This window comes from Thunnus albacares, chromosome 22, assembly GCF_914725855.1.
Source record: "Thunnus albacares chromosome 22, fThuAlb1.1, whole genome shotgun sequence".
Lineage (NCBI taxonomy): Eukaryota > Metazoa > Chordata > Actinopteri > Scombriformes > Scombridae > Thunnus > Thunnus albacares.
This window is the reverse complement of record NC_058127.1, coordinates 4339326-4357248: the sequence shown is the minus strand read 5'-3', so window position 1 is coordinate 4357248 and position 17923 is coordinate 4339326. Positions and strand designations below refer to the sequence as shown.

At 38.3% G+C, this 17923-nt stretch overlaps 1 protein-coding gene and 1 long non-coding RNA gene across 4 annotated transcripts; both read left to right on the top strand.

Annotated features, from left to right (window-relative positions):
* Positions 1 to 281: 281 nt before the first annotated feature.
* On the top strand, positions 282 to 16784 carry LOC122974325. 3 transcript variants are annotated; one of them, XR_006400330.1, is made up of 4 exons: positions 282 to 363; positions 13990 to 14034; positions 14121 to 14227; positions 14306 to 16784. It is a non-coding gene; the product is annotated as an uncharacterized LOC122974325 (long non-coding RNA). The 3 variants fall into 3 exon arrangements; XR_006400331.1 differs by having other exon boundaries at positions 14121 to 16784; XR_006400332.1 differs by lacking the exon at positions 282 to 363 and adding an exon at positions 13115 to 13911 and having other exon boundaries at positions 14121 to 16784.
* On the top strand, positions 633 to 12645 carry LOC122974231 (low affinity immunoglobulin gamma Fc region receptor II-like). The gene is made up of 7 exons (XM_044342218.1): positions 633 to 2282; positions 3130 to 3201; positions 5962 to 6062; positions 7551 to 7817; positions 7905 to 8159; positions 9121 to 9237; positions 10894 to 12645. The coding sequence occupies exons 3-7, from the start codon at positions 6032 to 6034 to the stop codon at positions 10941 to 10943; spliced, it is 720 nt and encodes a 239-aa protein (XP_044198153.1). The 5' UTR covers positions 633 to 2282; positions 3130 to 3201; positions 5962 to 6031; the 3' UTR covers positions 10944 to 12645.
* Positions 16785 to 17923: the final 1139 nt, after the last annotated feature.

The following is a 17923-nucleotide window of genomic DNA, read 5'->3' as shown; positions in this document are numbered from 1 at the left end:
TGACTTTGACCTTGAAAGTTAGCTGTTGCCTAAAAACCTTTCGCTGTACGTCCTTTGTAGCGCTCGTGGTCTTAGCATTCTTAACGGTTGTCCTTTTTGCAAGAGTAGTCCCGCCCTACTGTGCTGTGATTGGCTAGTACTACTGTGCTGTGATTGGCTAGTACTCGTTTGTACAAACCTTCCGATTTTGCGGTCCAATCATGGCCAGCTTCACCATGAGTCAACTCTGCACGCACCACTGTCGCGCTCACAACCAGGAGCGTGTGTCCAAAGAGAGAAAATGGGTCGACCGCAAAGGAAATATATTCTCCCTGGTTCAAATAAAATGGAGATTTCAGCAGGAACAAAACGGTGGAAAAAAAGGTTAGTGTTTTGCTTCATCCTAGCCGACTAGTAAACAGCGCAGTTGTGATTCTGTGCTAGCGTCACCGGTAACTTTGGCTCTGTTTTAGAAGTTCATGCTAACGTTAACTATCTGATGCCTGCCTCAGTTAACTGATTACGCACCAGGGATGATAAAGGTGAAGGGATAGTTTGGTATTTTTTGAAGTGGGGTTGTATGGGGTACTTACACTAGTAACCCCCGTGTTCTGCAAGGTAAAATGACTGTTTTTGTCAATGGAGTCTGCATGCAACAGCTTCAGTTCCCCGCGCCCGATAGGGCTGTCTGACCAAAAGGTAAAGCGGTGAAAATATTCTACGTCTATCATATACTTAAACGGATATTGATTTTTTTAGGTGGCTAAAGTGCGTGGTGCTGCCCCTAACAACATCACTTAAAAAATCCAAACTACCCCTGATTTAAAACCAGCTGACTGGCTATAAAAATCTCCAAGGCAGTAAAAACGTTTTCTCAATGTCATTAGTACAGCAGCGTATTGCTGCCACGCCAGAAAAAGAAAAACGGATCAGTATCATGTTATAAGCTGAAAAGATGTTTTTCATATTATTACAACATATTTTCACGTTATAACAGCATACAAACTTATCACGTTATAACAAGAAACGTTCCTTGTTATAACAATATACTGTTTATCTTGTTATAATGTGAAATGTGTCGTGTTATGTGTGATGTGATTACTTGTTTTGTTACAACGTGAAACTCATGTTTGAATGAAGAAACGGTATGCAGAGAACTGATAAATTGAGGAATATTGCTCATTTAAATCTGCTGTCATTGAGCACAATAGATGATATTGTGACAAGAATGCGCGCACTAAGGAGGATTTTAAAATGCATGGGGCTGCACAGAAATACTGAGTTTGACCCTCTGGAGGTAGCGTCATTTCTCATTGATCAGCTGGAGAGGCAGAATTGTTCATCTGATATTGGAGGAGCTACTAGAGTCCACAAGCACCAGCACAGGTCTCTCTTCATAGCCTTCAAGGCAGGATGAAATGGCCGCAACATACAGGTATGTTTTAACCGTAGATAGAGCCACACTTCTATCTACTAATACTAACCCCTCTTTACACACCAGCACTGAAAAGCGGACTATTCTGTGCGTTTGAAAAGTTTCTTGTTATAATGTGATGTTTGTATGTTGTAATAACATGAAAATATCTTATAACGCGAAAAACATCTTGTTGTAATGGTAATATTTTCACGTTATAACGTGATATGGATGCGTTTTTTTCTGGCATGGCAGCAATAAGTTGCTGTACATTAGTATCTGGTCCTTGAATTGTGCTTATAAACTTTAGTCACAGCATGACTGCTTGAATCTGAATAGACAATTTATGCATACCAGAGGCTCCTAGCTGTAACATTATTTATTCAAACTTGGTTTGCCTTTATTACAAAAATATGAAGCTTTACCAACACTTGTCCTTTAGGGCGATTGCTATATACCGTTCATTTTACTCGAACAGTCACATAGCTCAAATGGAAAATCTGAGTTGATATAACATTATAACTGATTTAGCTGGATTAGTTTCTTGTCAGTTATAATCCCGGGTTTTCCAGTTCCTCAAATCATTTTTAAAATGAACCGTTAACCATAGCAACAGCTCCTTAAAACCAGCCTTGCAAATTTAGTGAGGTTTAGTCAGTGAGCTGGATACTGTGACTTTTTAAACTTCTCACTTCCATGAACTCAGAGAGGAGCCACCACAAAGAATTGATATTCAAGCTTTTAGAGGGAAACATTAAAATCCTTTGGGGTTTTAAAGATACACATTTATTAAAATAAAGCAATTTTTCTGATCATTTGCATCCTTAATCACAGCAAAGCACTGACAGAGGCCAACAACATTGAGATTCATCAGTCAATCAGGGATCTGGTAAGTCATGAACTTTAAATATGTACATATAAAGTTACACCTTTTTGTAGACCTTTTGGAAGTTACTTGTGCCGTGTGTCTATTTTGTCTGTAGCTAGCACATACTACTATGCACAAAATAGAAAAAACAACTTTCAATACTCAGTCTTGTATTGCCAGATTACTCTCCTACAGCAGAGGTCTTCAGCAATATCTTGTAGCATACTGACATTTTGACAATGCCAAGCTATTGGATTGTGTGTGATCCTGTGATATTTATTTTTAGTCTGGAGACAGTATTGGAGATACTGTTTTTTGCAAAATGTGGTGCACTCATTGCATAGAAAGTGTTTTGGACATATGTGAGAGCTTTGTCCTTTTTTCTAAATTTTTAGCCAAGAACCCATGACAGTTCTGGGTCTTGAGCCCCTTAAGTGGACTATCTTCACAAAGTCTATCAGGAACTACAGAAGAAGTTGATGTCAGTCTCAGCTGCTCGATTTCTTGTTACAAAGATAGTCATGATACATGGTGACCAATAATAGCTCAATAGTGTCTTCCCTATATGTTTCTGTGTTTTATTAATATTTCACTGAGTGCACTTAAATATGTTAAGTTAGTCAGGATGTTGGTATTATTCTCATATAACAGAACCTGAATCACAATTTTTCTGAGCACGACTCTGACAATGGCTCTGAAGATACAAATGATATCACCCATGTTGCCCTAAGTAAAGTGTACTATTTTTAATTAGGTTTTGTCTTAAAATATCTGAAGAACTAACCATGTTGCATCTTGGTAACTGTGGTCACATGCAGGTTGGTTTGTAGACTATGTATACTTCTTTATTTTGTAATACATTTTTTAGCTACCTGATGACGATTCTGAGGCATGGGTTCCTCTCAGTGGACAAAAAAGTGTGCCAGGAGCAGAAGTCTTTGTAAGTTTCAGCTGTGTGGTGTGTAGTTGAATGATGTATTCCTTAGCAACGCTATCAATTTTAGCAAGAATCTGGCCTGTATTTGCACTAACATTAGAGAATAAGAAAATAGTACTACTCGACTCTACTACTAGATATAAGAAAATAGTTATCTACTACTATTTTACTATTTATATTTAAAATAGTTACTCTACTACTAGAATAAGAAAATAGTACTACTCGACTCTACTACTCTACTACTAATCGAGTACTACTCGATTTCTGCTGGTATCCAACTGGCCAGCATATTAAAAAACAAAAGCAAAAACAAAAAAAATGCACTAAAGTGGATGGTTGTGCAGGGCAAGGTGTATTGTGATAATAAACCCCCTCACTTTTTTCACATTTTGTTATGTTGCAGAATTATGCTAAAATTGTTTCAATTAATTTTTTCCCTCATCAATCTACACTCAATACCACATAATGACAAAGGGAAAACAAAATTTGAGAAGGTTTTGAAAATTAATTTAAAAAGGAAAAACTGAAATATCACATTGAAATGAGTACTCAGACCTTTTTCTATGACACTTGAAAAATTTAGCTCAGGTGCCTTCCATTTCTCTTGATCATTTTTGAGATGTTTCTACACCTTAATTGGAGTGGATCTGTGGTAAATTCAATTGATTGGACATGATTTGGGAAGGAACACACTTGTCTATATAAGGTCTCACAAAGCATATCAGAGCAAAAACCAAACCATGTGGTTGAACGAACTGCCTGCAGAGTTCAGAGACAGGATTGTGTCGAGGTACAGATATGGAGAAGGCTACAAAAAATTCTGCTGCATTGAAGCTTCCCAACAGCACAGCGGCCTCCATAATTCTCAAATGGAGGAAGTTTGGAACAACCAGGACTCTTCCTAGAGCTGGCTGCCCAGTCAAACTGAGCAATGGGGGAGACGGGCCTTGGTGAGAGTGGTGACCAAGAACCCGATGGTCACTCTGGCTGAGCTCCAGAGATCCTGTGTGGAGGTTGGATAAACTTCCAGAGGAACAACCATCACTGTAACACTCCAGCAATCTGGGCTTTATGGCAGAGTGGCCCGACAGAAGCCTCTCCTCAGTGAAAGACACAGGAAACCCCGCTTAGAGTTTGCAAAAACGTTCCTAAAGGACTCTCAGACTGTGAGAAACACGATTATATCACTGATGAAACCAGGATTGAACTGTTTGGCCTCAGTTCTTAGCGTCATGTCTGGAGGAAATCAGGCAGCACTCATCACCTGCCCAATACCATCCTAACAGTGACGCATGGTGGTGACAGCATCATGCTGTGGGGTGTTTTTCAGTGACAGGGGCTGGGGGACTAGTTAGGGTTGAGGGAAAGCTGAACAGAGCAAAGTACATAGATATCCTTAATGAAAACCTGGTCCAGAGTGCTCATGACCTCAGAGTGGGCCGAAGGTTCACCTTCCAACAGGACAATGACCCTAAGCACACAGCCAAGACAACACAGGAGTAGCTTAGGGACAACTCTGTGAATGTCCTTGAGCGGCCCAGCTAGAGCCCTGACCTGAACCCAATTGAACATCTCTGGAGAGACCTGAAAATGGCTGTCCACCGACGGTCCCAACCCAACCTGACAGAGCCTGAGAGGATCTGCGGAGAAGAATGGCAGAAAATCCCCAAATCCAGGTGTACAAAGCTTGTTGCGTCATACCCAAGAAGACTTGAGGCTGCCAAAGGTGCTTCAACTAAGTACTGAGTAAATGATCGGAATACTTATGTCAATGTGATATTTCAGATTTTCCTTTTTAATACGTTTGCAAAAAATTCTAAAATTCTGTCTTCACTTTGTCATTTTGGGGTACTGTGTAGATTGATGAGGGAAAATGTGAATTTAACAATTTTAGCACAAGGTTGCAACATAACAAAATGTGAAAAAAGTGAAGGGGCCTGAATACTTTCTGATGCACGGTATCTTGCTACAGATTTCAGGTCAATGTCTCTAGCCCTACCGGTTTCTGTGTTTGACTTTCACTGAATTCAATTAAATTCAGTTTTATTTATATAGCGCCAAATCATAACAAAAGTTATATTCACACAGTACTTTTCACAGAGCAGATCAAGTCTCAGGTCTCATTGGTTACTTAGTTTACTTTGTCTTCTCATCAGCCAGCATTTATACCTGTCAGCTTCAACAGATATTTGATCATAAGTTACTAGTATTTAACCACTGTCCGCATATCTTAATAGTCAAAAAGTTTCATTTGGCATATCAAATGATGATGTGTTCTACACTGTACAATAAGGCTCTCTTTTGCCAGTTATAAATGGTAGTGGATCTTGCCAAATAGTGAGCCCGCATTGATGTATGCAAACTGTGTTATGATTTACAAAGTGATATTCTGTTTACTTAAATATGACATAGATTGCATGTCTTGTGGCTGACAACAGGTTTGACTGTGGTTTTTTGTGAAGAGAGTGGCCTATGTTATGATGAGGTCGACTGTCGTTCACATGCAGATGAGCAGGAAGTGAAATCGATTTGGTTAAACTCTGTAAAAGATCATCAGCAAAATTACATCGTAGAATGAAGTCATAAGTTCCCAAAAATATTTTTATAAGTTAATATTAATAAAAATGCTGACATCTGTCTAAAGCCTGGGTTGAATACTTTTGAAAGCTGCTGAGAGTTTGCAAAATGTATGATTTTTGTTGCAGATCATCAGCATTTTCTTTAATATTTGGTTTCTCTTTCACCTTTGGCCTTTCCTGTCAGGTCAGGATGTGGTCAGAATGTGGCAGGGTGAAAGAAACATTCGGAGGAAGACAGACCGCATTAATACAACATGGAGATCACATCATTCTGCCTGATGCTCTGTAAGAAATTTTACTTTTTAAAAATATTGTATACAATATAATATGTTCTTTCTTTTTCTCCACTCATCTACCAGCCACTTGAGCAGATTACTTTCTGTATCTTTTTCACTGACTTCTCCTTTTCTGAATATCATAACTCAACCAGGTTCTGCCTAACCTTCGGTCTGAAGTCCTTGATGATTTTCTCCATTTATGTGTCGTTGTAACATAATTGATGAAATAAACAAGAGGAATGTGTACTGATCACATAGGTATCTGATTGAGAAAATCTTAGCAGTTGCAACTAAATTTAACTTGCTGGAAACAAGGTTGTTGACAGCTCTGAGACTGAGCAGTGTTTTGACATTATTAATGCGCTGTAAAACCAAAACGATGACGTAATTAATAAGATTGAATCTTAAAGGGGACATACTCTGCTTTTTGTGATTTTCTGTCATTTATGATGTTGGATGCTAAACACAGTCAAAGTTCCAAAACTTGAGGTGAACATATGTAGAAATGCTCTCTGCAAGTCAAAAGCCACGGCTTCAATTGGGTCTGAATACTTGGTTTGCAATGTTTTTTCTATCTTACCAATGAGCTGGTGATGTCTTGTTGTGCATGCACATAAACGGCCTTACATTCGGTAGCCTTGGTCAATAAGGTTGTTGCCCAGGTTTTTTCATGTGTTGTTTGTGTTATCCACTCTCATATTTTGGATTGGATTTCAGCTCAAACATGTACAGATGTATTTGAAAAGTTGACATTTCGAGTAAAGACCGAGAAAATCAAATCACTTAATTTTCGACCATATTTGCTTAAAATCGATAACGTGTTATATAATAGGCAGTCGGTCACACTGAGCCTGATAGCTTCCTGTTACATAACATAAGAGCCCTTCCTGCTGAAGTGTCCTCTTATCTAACTTACCAACACAAACACACATCTTGTCCTGCACCTTAGCTTGTTTAACGAGTCTCCAAACAAACATTCGCCGTGGAAAAGTGCACCTCTAACGTCAGTTAGCAGCTAGATAGTAAATTAGCTACTCAGCTGCAGCACTTTAAATAGCATGTAAACATACCTGAAAATGTCACTTCAGATCTTTTAGACACTGGTTTGGTTCTTACTCTTCAATACCACTGTTAACAGAACACTGTCTGTCCATGACTTGTATGCAGCAGTTTGTTTACTTTGTCTCTGATCCTCTACTGGAGCTCAGTCTGCCAGCTGCTGTCAATCAAACACACATGTCCCTCTAGCCCTCCTTCTTTTAATAATAACAAACTATTGGAAATAAAAAAGACAACACTGACATTTTTGACAGCCAAAAGGGAAAATCAAATGTGATTTCAGTTTATTAAAATAAGTTGATTCATGTAGCTTTAAATGTTACCACTCAACAACAATATAACTGCAGCAAGCAGACTGTATTTAACACATATCATCAATTATGTATACAGAAGAAAATTTAAATACATTCATAATTATTTCCCTTTTGAACCCCAGCAGCCACACTGAGCATCAGTCCCAACAGATCTCAGTTTTTTCAGTATGACCGAATCTCTCTGAGCTGTGAGGCACCAGCAAACTCCAGCGGCTGGATAGTGAGGAGAAACACCTCGAAAAGGACATCTCAGCAATGCATGCCTGGCTGGGGAATCCCAAGTGAATCCTCCTGCATCATTAAGCATGCCTACCCGTCAGACACTGGATTGTACTGGTGTGAGTCCCAGCGGGGGGAGTGCAGCAACACCGTCAACATCACTGTTACTGGTAATACTAAATGTAAACTCTATTAGTCATGAATCAAATACACCAATTATGTAAATTTATACTGGTGTTTATTCTTCTATATTTCAGATGGTGTTGTGATCCTGGAGAGCCCTGGACTTCCTGTGACAGAAGGAGATGATGTGACACTTCTGTGTTCCTACAAGGAAGAAGATGAAACTAAATCTACATCAAATTTCTCATTCTACAAAAATGGTGTTGAAATCAAGACTCAGCCTGCAGGAAAGATGACCCTCCGAGCCGTTTCCAAGTCTGATGAAGGCCTTTACAAGTGTAATTACCCCACAAAAGGAGAGTCACCACAGAGCTGGCTGGCAGTGAGAGGTGACAATGATCTTCTGCTTCCTGTAGACCCTAGAGTGTGTGATAGGAGGAGGTCAGCTGTAGTGGCAGCATTTAGCTGCTTTAGAAGCTGAAATAATGTCATTGGATGAGTTTAAACCCACTGTGTGGAGCTAAAACACTATAGTACTTCAAGCTAATTAGACTATAATTAGTAGCTACTGCTGAGGACAATGACATTATGTCCTCTGTATTTTTTCTAGAAGTTTGGGGTCTTTAAATTCTAAATATTATAATATATTTAAAAACTGAACACATTTGTTATTTTTTAGTCTGCTCCCACTGTTTTTGCCTCAGTAAATTAGACTTAATTCAGGGCAAATTTAGGCTAACACAAGTATTGTGTATGTATCCAAAGCCTGATATATCGTGCTCCTCTGTGCTGTAGACTTGTCATGTTCCTTCATGATGAAGTGTTTGGACATGTTAGTTTATTTAGAAATGGCTCCAAAGCAGTAACATTGCAGGGACACACACATAAAGGTTTACGTCTGTCTGATGAAAGACGCTTTCATGTGGAGTGAGCGAACCAATCACAAAACTCCACTGATGACATATTTGAGTCTGCAACTTGTTTAGGGTTGCCTTGCCAATGCTTTCGCGGGTGATTTGATAACTAACAAGCAATACAAGTTCTTTCTCTGCAAATAAGATTCTTTTTTCATGAATGGCTGGGACCTGGACGCGTCTGGAGACGTTTTCCACCACACACACGTACATTCGGCCTTGCCTCTGCTTATCCTGTTGAGTTTTACAGCAATTGGTATCCATAATTGTTGCAATACCACCACCTGCTGGATTGTCCCTTGCCCTGTCTATTCTGGCATTGCCATGGCATTTGTGGAATTAATTAATAGAGGGAACATTTTTTCTTTTGGTGACATTTTTGGAGATTTCCTTAAACTGAGCTGAACTTTTGATCATACACTTTTCTTCCTCACAGCTAGAGCCACTCCTCCTCCTCTTATTTGTCTGTACCTGTTGTGCACCATCCTGCTGTTCATCTTCTACAATGTCATCCTCATTGTGTGTGTACTCATTTACCGAAGGTGGGCTCAAGGTAAGAACACCTCAGAAAACCCTTAAAATAACAGAATATATTGATCCCTTTATTGATGATGTTTTCTGTCGGCCTGTCTCAGGGGGTCAGAGGTCAGACGCTGCAAAGACTGAATGTCAAGACACTGGTGCTAAAGCTCAGCACTCTGTAAACTCCTATTATCAGTTTAGTTAAGTCAACTTATCTGTTGTCATTAACTTAAATATAATAATTAGATTGGTTTGTCAGTTTTATGTCATGTCAAGCTGACATTAACTTAAAATCAAAACCCATTTCAGAGCTTATAATCATGAATTCAAGTCTTAGGACCTAATATCAAGAGTTTCCCATCGAATAACACCACCACCTTTTTTCCCTGCTCTCCTCTGGACAGTGGTGAAAGAAGTACTCAGATCCTTTACTTAAAGGATCAGTGTGTAGGATTTAGTGTTATCTAGCAGTGAGGTAGCAGACTTAATGAATATCCATTACCCTCCCCTTCCGAATGTGTAGGAGAATCTATGGTGGCCACAAAATTCACAAAAAATACGAAAGGCCCTTTCTAGAGCCAGTGTTTGGTTTGTCAGTTCTGGGCTACTGTAGGAACATGGGGGGCTCTGTGGAAGAGGACCTGCTCCCTATGTAGATATGAAGGCCTCATTATAAGGTAACGAAAACACAACTATTCTTATTTTCAGGTGATTATACACTAATCAAAACATATTTATGAATATTATATTAAATGTCTGCCAAGGGAGCCTTCTAAATCTTACACAATGGTCCTTTAAGTAAAAGTACCAAAGTAAAAATTCTCTATTACAAGTAAAAATCCTGCATGAAAAATCCTACTTAAGTAAAAGTACATAAGTACTATGAGCTTGATGTAGTTAAAGTATTGCAGTAAAAGTAGTGGTTTGGTCCCTCTGACTGATATATTATTATATATGACATCATTAGATTATTAATAGTGAAGCATCAGTGTTAGAGCAGCATGTTACTGTTGTAGCTGCTGGAGGTGGAGCTAGTTTCAACTACTTTATATACAGTTAGCTAGTTTAGTCCAGTGGTTCCCAACCTAGGGGTCGGGCCCCTCCAAAGGGTCAGCAGATAAATCTGAGGGGTCGTGAGATGATTAATGGGAGAGGAAAGAAGAAAAAACAAAGTTCTGATACACAAATCTGTTTTCAGTTTTTGGACTTTTTCTCTAATCTTTGATTTTTGCTGAAATATTGGATCATTTGAACATTTATTGAAATGAAAGCATGTGAGAAGTTTAGAGGGAAAAATCACTATTTGGTGGAGCTGTTAACAACTCATAGACATGTGAAATGTGACCCCGACTACACACTGCTTTTTGTAAGATGTCAAAAGCCAAAAAAGTTGGAAACCACTGGTTTCATTTTTAACAATGTGTTGTATTTTAAAAGCTTGTTATATTATCCATTGTGTCAAATCTTCATCTGAAAAGTAACTAAAGCTGTCAAATAAATGTAGTGGAGTAGAAAGTACAATATTTCCCTCTGAAATGTAGTGGAGTGGAAGGATAAAGTAACATCAAATGGAAATAACTCAAGTAAAAGCAATTACTGTCTAATGCCACTTATGTGGAATTAAATCCAAATAAAACGTATAAAAAATGAAATTAAATAGACTCTCTTCTCTCTGCTCTTTTTACAGCTCGAGCTGAAGCAAAGAGGAGAGCCTCTCATCATCTCACTCTGGAGTGATGAGTCCTATTTCCAAGAGGACCAATTATATAAGGGAGTATCTTCATTTTGTAATAGTATTAGTGGAAGCAGCAGTAGTATTAGTAGTGCTAGTAGCAGATGCAGTAGCTGTAGTAGTAGTGGAATTATCTTTGTTTTAGAATGTATTCTCTCTTAGCTACTATCAAGTATTATTGTGATATTTACATGGATCATTTAATTAACAGCCTGCATGCACATGTGAATGTGACTGTATAGATCAGATGATAAATTGGCATTCGGCTTTGCAAAAATAATACCTTACATCCTTGACTTGTAACAATCTGGTGCCATTTGGAGGTAGATATAATGTTTATTTTATGATGATAATGCAAGTTTTTTGACTAATTGCCACTTTTGTCCTTAATTTTACCTTTCCTTTTTGACTTTTTGATAGAATGGATTTCCGCTCCAATATGTTTGAAAGCATTATATGATTTATGATATATCAATTCTTTTGCTTTTGATGAACTTGTTATTTTTTATTCTTGAGTTTTTGGGGTTTATATGGATATACTGTTACCCTTGTGTCATTTTGTATTTTTCTAGTCTTTCCAATGCTTTTTTCTGACTAACCTGGATGGTGACACGTATGCTGGGGGTTGTTTAAGGTGCTCATCAGTAAAACTAAATTAATCTGTGGTCCTCTGATTGGACAATTGAGGCAACTATGATGTGTGTGAGGTTTATGGGCAATATCATAACACTTCTATACATACAGTGTATGTATAGAAGTGTTATGTTAATGAAAAGTTAAGGTCAGACAACCAAAACATAGTGATTTAATAAATATTCCAGCAGTAAGCGAGACAGTGTGCTGGAGTTCTTCTCATTGTATTAGTTGCACCTTCCTCTGATGCATCTGTCACATATTCAGATGTACAGAGATTTTTTTTCCAAAATATATCATATGTAACATTTCTTATGTGTAATGTCCCTGTAAAATTACCAAAGACAAAATAAATAAACTGACTTCTGTTTTATAGGTATTTGTTTTGGGATTGTTTGTTGTACAGGGATAATCTCTATCATACTTTTTACTGACAAGAAAGACATTTTAGAACTGACAGATAGATTTCAGAGGCATCATCAGCCGTGTAGACAAAATGTCACAGTATGGACTAATCGAGCTGTTTATGACTTTCCTCTGTCATCTGGTACATCAGCGCTAACATGCTCACATATGACAATGCTAACATGCTGTTGTCCAGCAGATATAATATTTACTATGTTTACTGTCTTAGTTTAGCCTGTTAGTGTGCTAACATTTAGCTAAACACAGCTGAGCTAAAGGGAATATGGTTCAAAAACCAAAGTATTCAATGAAAAGTTAAGGGCTCAACAAAGTTATTACAATTCATCTTAATTTGTGTACCATCTTTGTGCCAATTCTTGCAATAGTTCTTGTGACATTTCAATTGAATCTATAAATGTGAACCTCATGATGGTGCAAGATAAAGAGTCAGAGGATCATCAAGAGCCACAAATGTCTGTCCAGAATATCACGGTGACACATCCATCTGTTAGTTTTTGAGTTATTTCATCCTGGATCACAGTAGTGGACCAACACTGCCATCCCTAGAGCCTAGAATCTGAAAACATGCAGGTTTGTGCATCAAAACCAGTTTGTAAATTAGATTTCATGAATTTGTTATAAATGGCTCAACTGAGATACAAGAGTTAACCAACAGTTATTGTCTGGTATAGAGAATATCATTATAAATCACATTTGCACCACCAACATGTTCATTCACCTGATTTACTGTTGTCAACACCCTATAAGGACTATGTATCTCAGCGCTCCTTCACAATCTGTCTGTGATCGACTTGTTAGGTCTCACAGCTCCCAGTTACACTTATCTACTGGGAGCCTTGAGCCAGTAAACACTTAAAGACTTGAAGCAGTTATGCAAACACAAAACTTTCTACATGTATTATGTTTTTCTTTTGAATATTACAGTTTTTTAGCAGTTTAACAGTGATGTTATGTCTTTTACATTTTACATAATCCTCCTTTATTCTGGTTGGTGTTTATATCCCACTTCTGTGGTAGGCCTGTGTTAGTGAAACCTTACAACACCTGGCTGACCAGAGGGCTACTGCACAAAACTGCTCCAGACCAGGCTAACAGCCAGGCTTGCTTGATCCTGGTGCCTTATCAGTGTAGTAAGCTGTCACTCTGATTGCAAATAAATGTGTTTTACAGTTTTTCCATGGTCTTCTGTATGTATTTTTCCTCGTTTTTATTAGCCTGCATTAAAATACCACAGATACATTGTCATTCAGTTAAGTAGGCCTACTGTTATTATTTTAATTGTAACCATTATCATTTTTTATAATCATTCATGTGAGTCATTATTACTGTTAGGCCTATTGTTATTGTTGTTTGATGGATATGTGTATTATTGCAGTTGTTGAGATGATTAGAAATGGTTAATGAAGTTGCAAAGGTGGTTTCAATGAAGTCAGTCACAAGGGCAATATATAAAGTCCCATTCATGTGTGTTTCTTCCTTCACAATGGCGTGCTCTTTTTTGGACGACATGTTAGATGAAGAAGCATTAATACTGAGAAGAGTTTTCCAACGTGAGAGAGAGTTTCGGGACAGGTCGGACCCGTTGGCATTTCCCAAAACTACTTGCATGAGAGGTCTTGATTTTCCGGTGATGGCATCTGTTACTTGTGCAGACTGCGGGGTCCCTAAATTCAGCACTGCACAGCGCGGAGCCACGCCCTCAACATCTCACAGATAATCTGTGTTGCACTATGTTTCTTTGCAGGTGGCATGTTCTTATATTCATTTGGAGATACTGAAAATCTGAATAAAGGCATTATTTGCCGCTCCATCAGAAATGTGTATTTGGCATTAAAACATTGGCACACATCTGCATCACCTTCCCTGGCCACAGAAGAATTTGCTACATTAAAGAGGAATTCTATAAGATTGCCGGTAACATGAATTACAGATTACAAAAACAGTGTTACATTAGAACAGTCACAGTAGGATACTCATTATTTTGTGTTACAGCTTCCCTAATGTCATTGGAAATCCTTCCACAGTATCACTGTTCAGGTAAGAATAACTTATGGTTACTGTCAACTACATAAATTAATTCTGTGCATTAATTGACCTTAATAGGCAACATCTTATTGTTTCAGATGATCTTTGATGCTGACTGCATAATTAGTAATTTAGAGGCAAAGTGGCTGGCTCAGTCCATGACGAGTCTTTTGGGCCAGTGCAATTTACCAGCGACAATCACAAGGTAAGCGACACAAATTTTATTGATAAGCACCTTGAACATCATGAGTGTGTCAAAAGTTTTACTCTGCTTTTTATGTAGATTACATTTTCTCTGGCGTGTTGCTGGGTGACAAGGGTTTTGCCTGTCAGCCGTTCCTGCTCACTCCCCTTGCAGACCCTCAAACAGCAGCACAGCAAGCATATAATCTTGCCCATGCAAGAACAAGGGCCTGAATTAAGATGGCATTTGGTCTACTAAAGTCACGTTTTCACTGTCCTCACCACCTGAGGGTCACCCCAGACGGCCTGCGACGTCACTGTTGCCTGCACTGTTGTACACAATATTGCCTGGCTCAGAAGGAAATGGCAACAAAGTGGCATTAGAGATTGACTGAGACAATGCTGCAATATTTCCAGACAATGTCAATGGCATACTGGTCAGAGACCAATACATTGTTAATTATTTCAGTTGATTGATTTCTCTTTGATGTAGCCTACCCTTTACTTATAAAGGATAGTCACTGTTTCATGTGTATGTGTATTTTATCTGGCATTGGTTTCTGGTTGTGAGGTTTCATAATTGTATAATCTTCCCAAATTATAGTCTCACTTCACTGGACCAATAACTATATAGTGTACTGTACATTCATGAAACAGGGAGAGGACACTACAATGTTTTTGACCTTTTTATTTTGCACTCGTCAGCTTGGAGCTTTTGAGAGAGAAAAACAATGATTAATACATTGTGTTACCGTCATGCTCACAGTGTGCATTGAAATCACTTACTTCTCTGTCTAGTTTCAGGATTTCCAGCATCCTGCAGTTTTTTCTTGTCTTCAATCTTCACATCTGCCAGCTCCATTTGTCTTCGTAGGTGTTTGCTGTGCAGACGTCTGACAGTTTGTGAATTTTGTAAAACACCTATCAATCAGCACAGCAGGAATTGTGCATAATGTGGATTTCCCTTAGGCAATACTCACTATGTTACCAGGTTTGCTATCAGGCTGTACAGTGACACAGTCTCCTCCTCATCTGCTGCAGAAGTGCCTCCCCCCTGCCATATTCAATAGAACTTGTATTGACCTAGTGTTGACGGGATGTGTGAAGCCTATGCCTTTAATGAATAATACTCACCAGATTATTGTCTCATGGCTCCAGAGGAGCGAGTGTGTTGCCAGACACTGCAAGGCAAGCCAAAGTCAGACAGTCCACATAACACCAAATAAATGGTGGACTGTGACTCCATGTGCAGTGCTTGAATAATGTACCTTGTATGAAGAGGGCAGTTTCTGTAGGTGGGACAGGGTCAGTGGCTGTTCCACCCCTGGATCCCTTCCATCACAGGCCTCCCTTGGTTCAGGTCAAGGGCTAGCTCCTCTGCTGGGGTGAAGTCTGGGGTTGGTGGGCCATACACATGAGCCTTTTTCTTAACTGCTAAAATCAGTACATGTGAGCAGGTGCCTCCTAAGTAATGTATAAACTTCATTTGTACATGTTATCAACAATCGAGGCATTTCCAGCCTGCAAAATGTTCTTATACTTAATGTATGTATCAGCTATGTATCTTAAAATAGATCAAATTCTTTTCGACTTTCTGGCTGAGACAGCATAAATATTAATAACATATAATTTTGTCCGGAACTTATAAGAGTTTTGATAAAGTACCAGACCAATGAGGAGCTTTCACAAGAGTAGTAGTACGCTGTAAGCTAAGATTCAAACGATAAATATCTCTAATAATGATGCGATGAAAGTTCACCTATAGTATAGGGCACCAAAACAGCCAGGACTGCCACTGACAGCCTACTGTTGCCTTTCAAAATGACAGGTAGGACAAGAAAACACTTGGATTATATCTAGCTTCTCTTAAAGCAATGCTGTAATAAAATACTGATTCATTTACTAAATTAATCACATTATTGAGGTGTAACTGAGTTAAGATGGACATATAATACACAGTGTTAAAACAGAAGCAGTCTGATGGTGGGTGGACACCATGCAGACTTTGATTCTGCAGACAGAAATGAAATCAAGAAGTGAAAAGATGTGGTTCCTGTTGCTGCTTCAGGTTCACATCATTGTCTGTTAGTGTTGTTGTGGAGAGTTTTCTAATCTGGTGCCCCTATTGGCAGTAATCAGCATAGAACATCATTTGTCTGTGCTTTCAAAAAAACAACACTGGTTAAGGTCTGGTTGGGTTTAGAGAAAGATCATGGTTTGGGATCCCTATATCAGTCTAAAATGATCAGTCTGGTTTGTTCAAGTCTTTTATTGCAGTCTTTGTTGAAGTTGTTTATGTGGCTTCTTCATATACTGTTTTACTTAAATATGATGTGCAAATTAATTGTCTTGGGACTGACAACAGGTTTGACTGTGTGGTTTTTGGTGAAGGAAGTGGTCTATTTTATGACGAGGTTGACTGTCATGTAGGTCTCGTGCAGATGAGAAGCAAAAAGATCATCAGCAAACTGTCCTATTGAGATTTGTGGTGACATTTACTGACAGCACAGAATGAAATCATAACTTTCTAAAGAATGTTTTTATAATTTAATATTTAATAAAATGCTGACATCTGTTTACAGCCTGAGTTGATTACTTCTTAAAGGTTTTGAACACTGAGCTCTATAGAGTTTGCAAAATGTATGAATTTTGTTGCAGATCAGTGTTTTCTTTAATATGTTATTTCTATTGTTCACCTCTCTCATGATGTAGCAGGGTGATTGTCTGTCATTTATATCCTGTTATGATGTTGGATGTTAAATGTGTTCAAAGGTCCAAAACTTCATCTTGCTCTGAACAATTCGTGTTGCAGCAGTCTTTTCTACCCTGCTGACAAGCTGATGTCAGCTCATTACACATGTCAATTAAAGTGTGTCTGCTCTGTAGCCTTGAATGCTAAGGTTGTTGCTAAGGTTGTTACATGTGTTGTTCACGTTGTCCACTCAACAAAATTTTGATATCAGGAATTTAAGTCCATTAATGCCTGATTATGGATATTATCCTGCTTATACCATAGTCACTTAACAGAGAACAAATAAATTAACACCACTATTTATGTTTTCATGCATTTTGCAATCAAAATCTTTTCACAAGACATAACTCTGTTTCCCGTGTAACGCCAGTGACACTAATCTCATAAGGTTCTCATGCAATGGAAATGTAGTTCATTACTCTGGTAAACAGGAAGCACCTTGGATAAGATTTGGCAACAGGATATTTTTCTTGTCCACTCAGCCTTTGGTTCAGCTATGAGCTATGAAGCACTGAAGGACTGCACTCAGTGTTGTAAATAAGATATTCAGATTTTTTTCATTTCATTTAATTCCAAAGTCGAGGTATCCAAAGCCAGCTGAGGCCAATGCCAGCAGAGGTTTGTAGGCTTCTAGTAATATAGTAACACTAGTATCTAGTAATACTAGATATATTGTATTAACAGGACCGTTTTTATGAGACTTGCGAAATTTAGGCCTAACCTATATTGCTCATACAGTGGGCTGACTGGATGTATTGTGCTTTTTCATGTTGTAGTCATGGGCTTGTCGAACAATTTTGTTTTAAATAATTAAAAACCACAGGTAGTTATTCAGGTTTTTATTGCAAAAACACATGTCAACAATTAATTCCACTCTACAGATTGTAGCCAATGGAAATCATATGAATAGAAAACAGACTGAATTAACAATTTGCATCAGCTATCAACTATGTGCTACCTACAGTA

Coding starts and splice junctions, on each gene's coding strand:
- LOC122974231 (XM_044342218.1), top strand. CDS start 6,032: ATGGAGATCACATCATTCTGCCTGATGCTCT. Junction 6,063..7,550: donor ATCATTCTGCCTGATGCTCT/GTAAGAAATTTT, acceptor TTTGAACCCCAG/CAGCCACACTGAGCATCAGT. Junction 7,818..7,904: donor CGTCAACATCACTGTTACTG/GTAATACTAAAT, acceptor TCTATATTTCAG/ATGGTGTTGTGATCCTGGAG.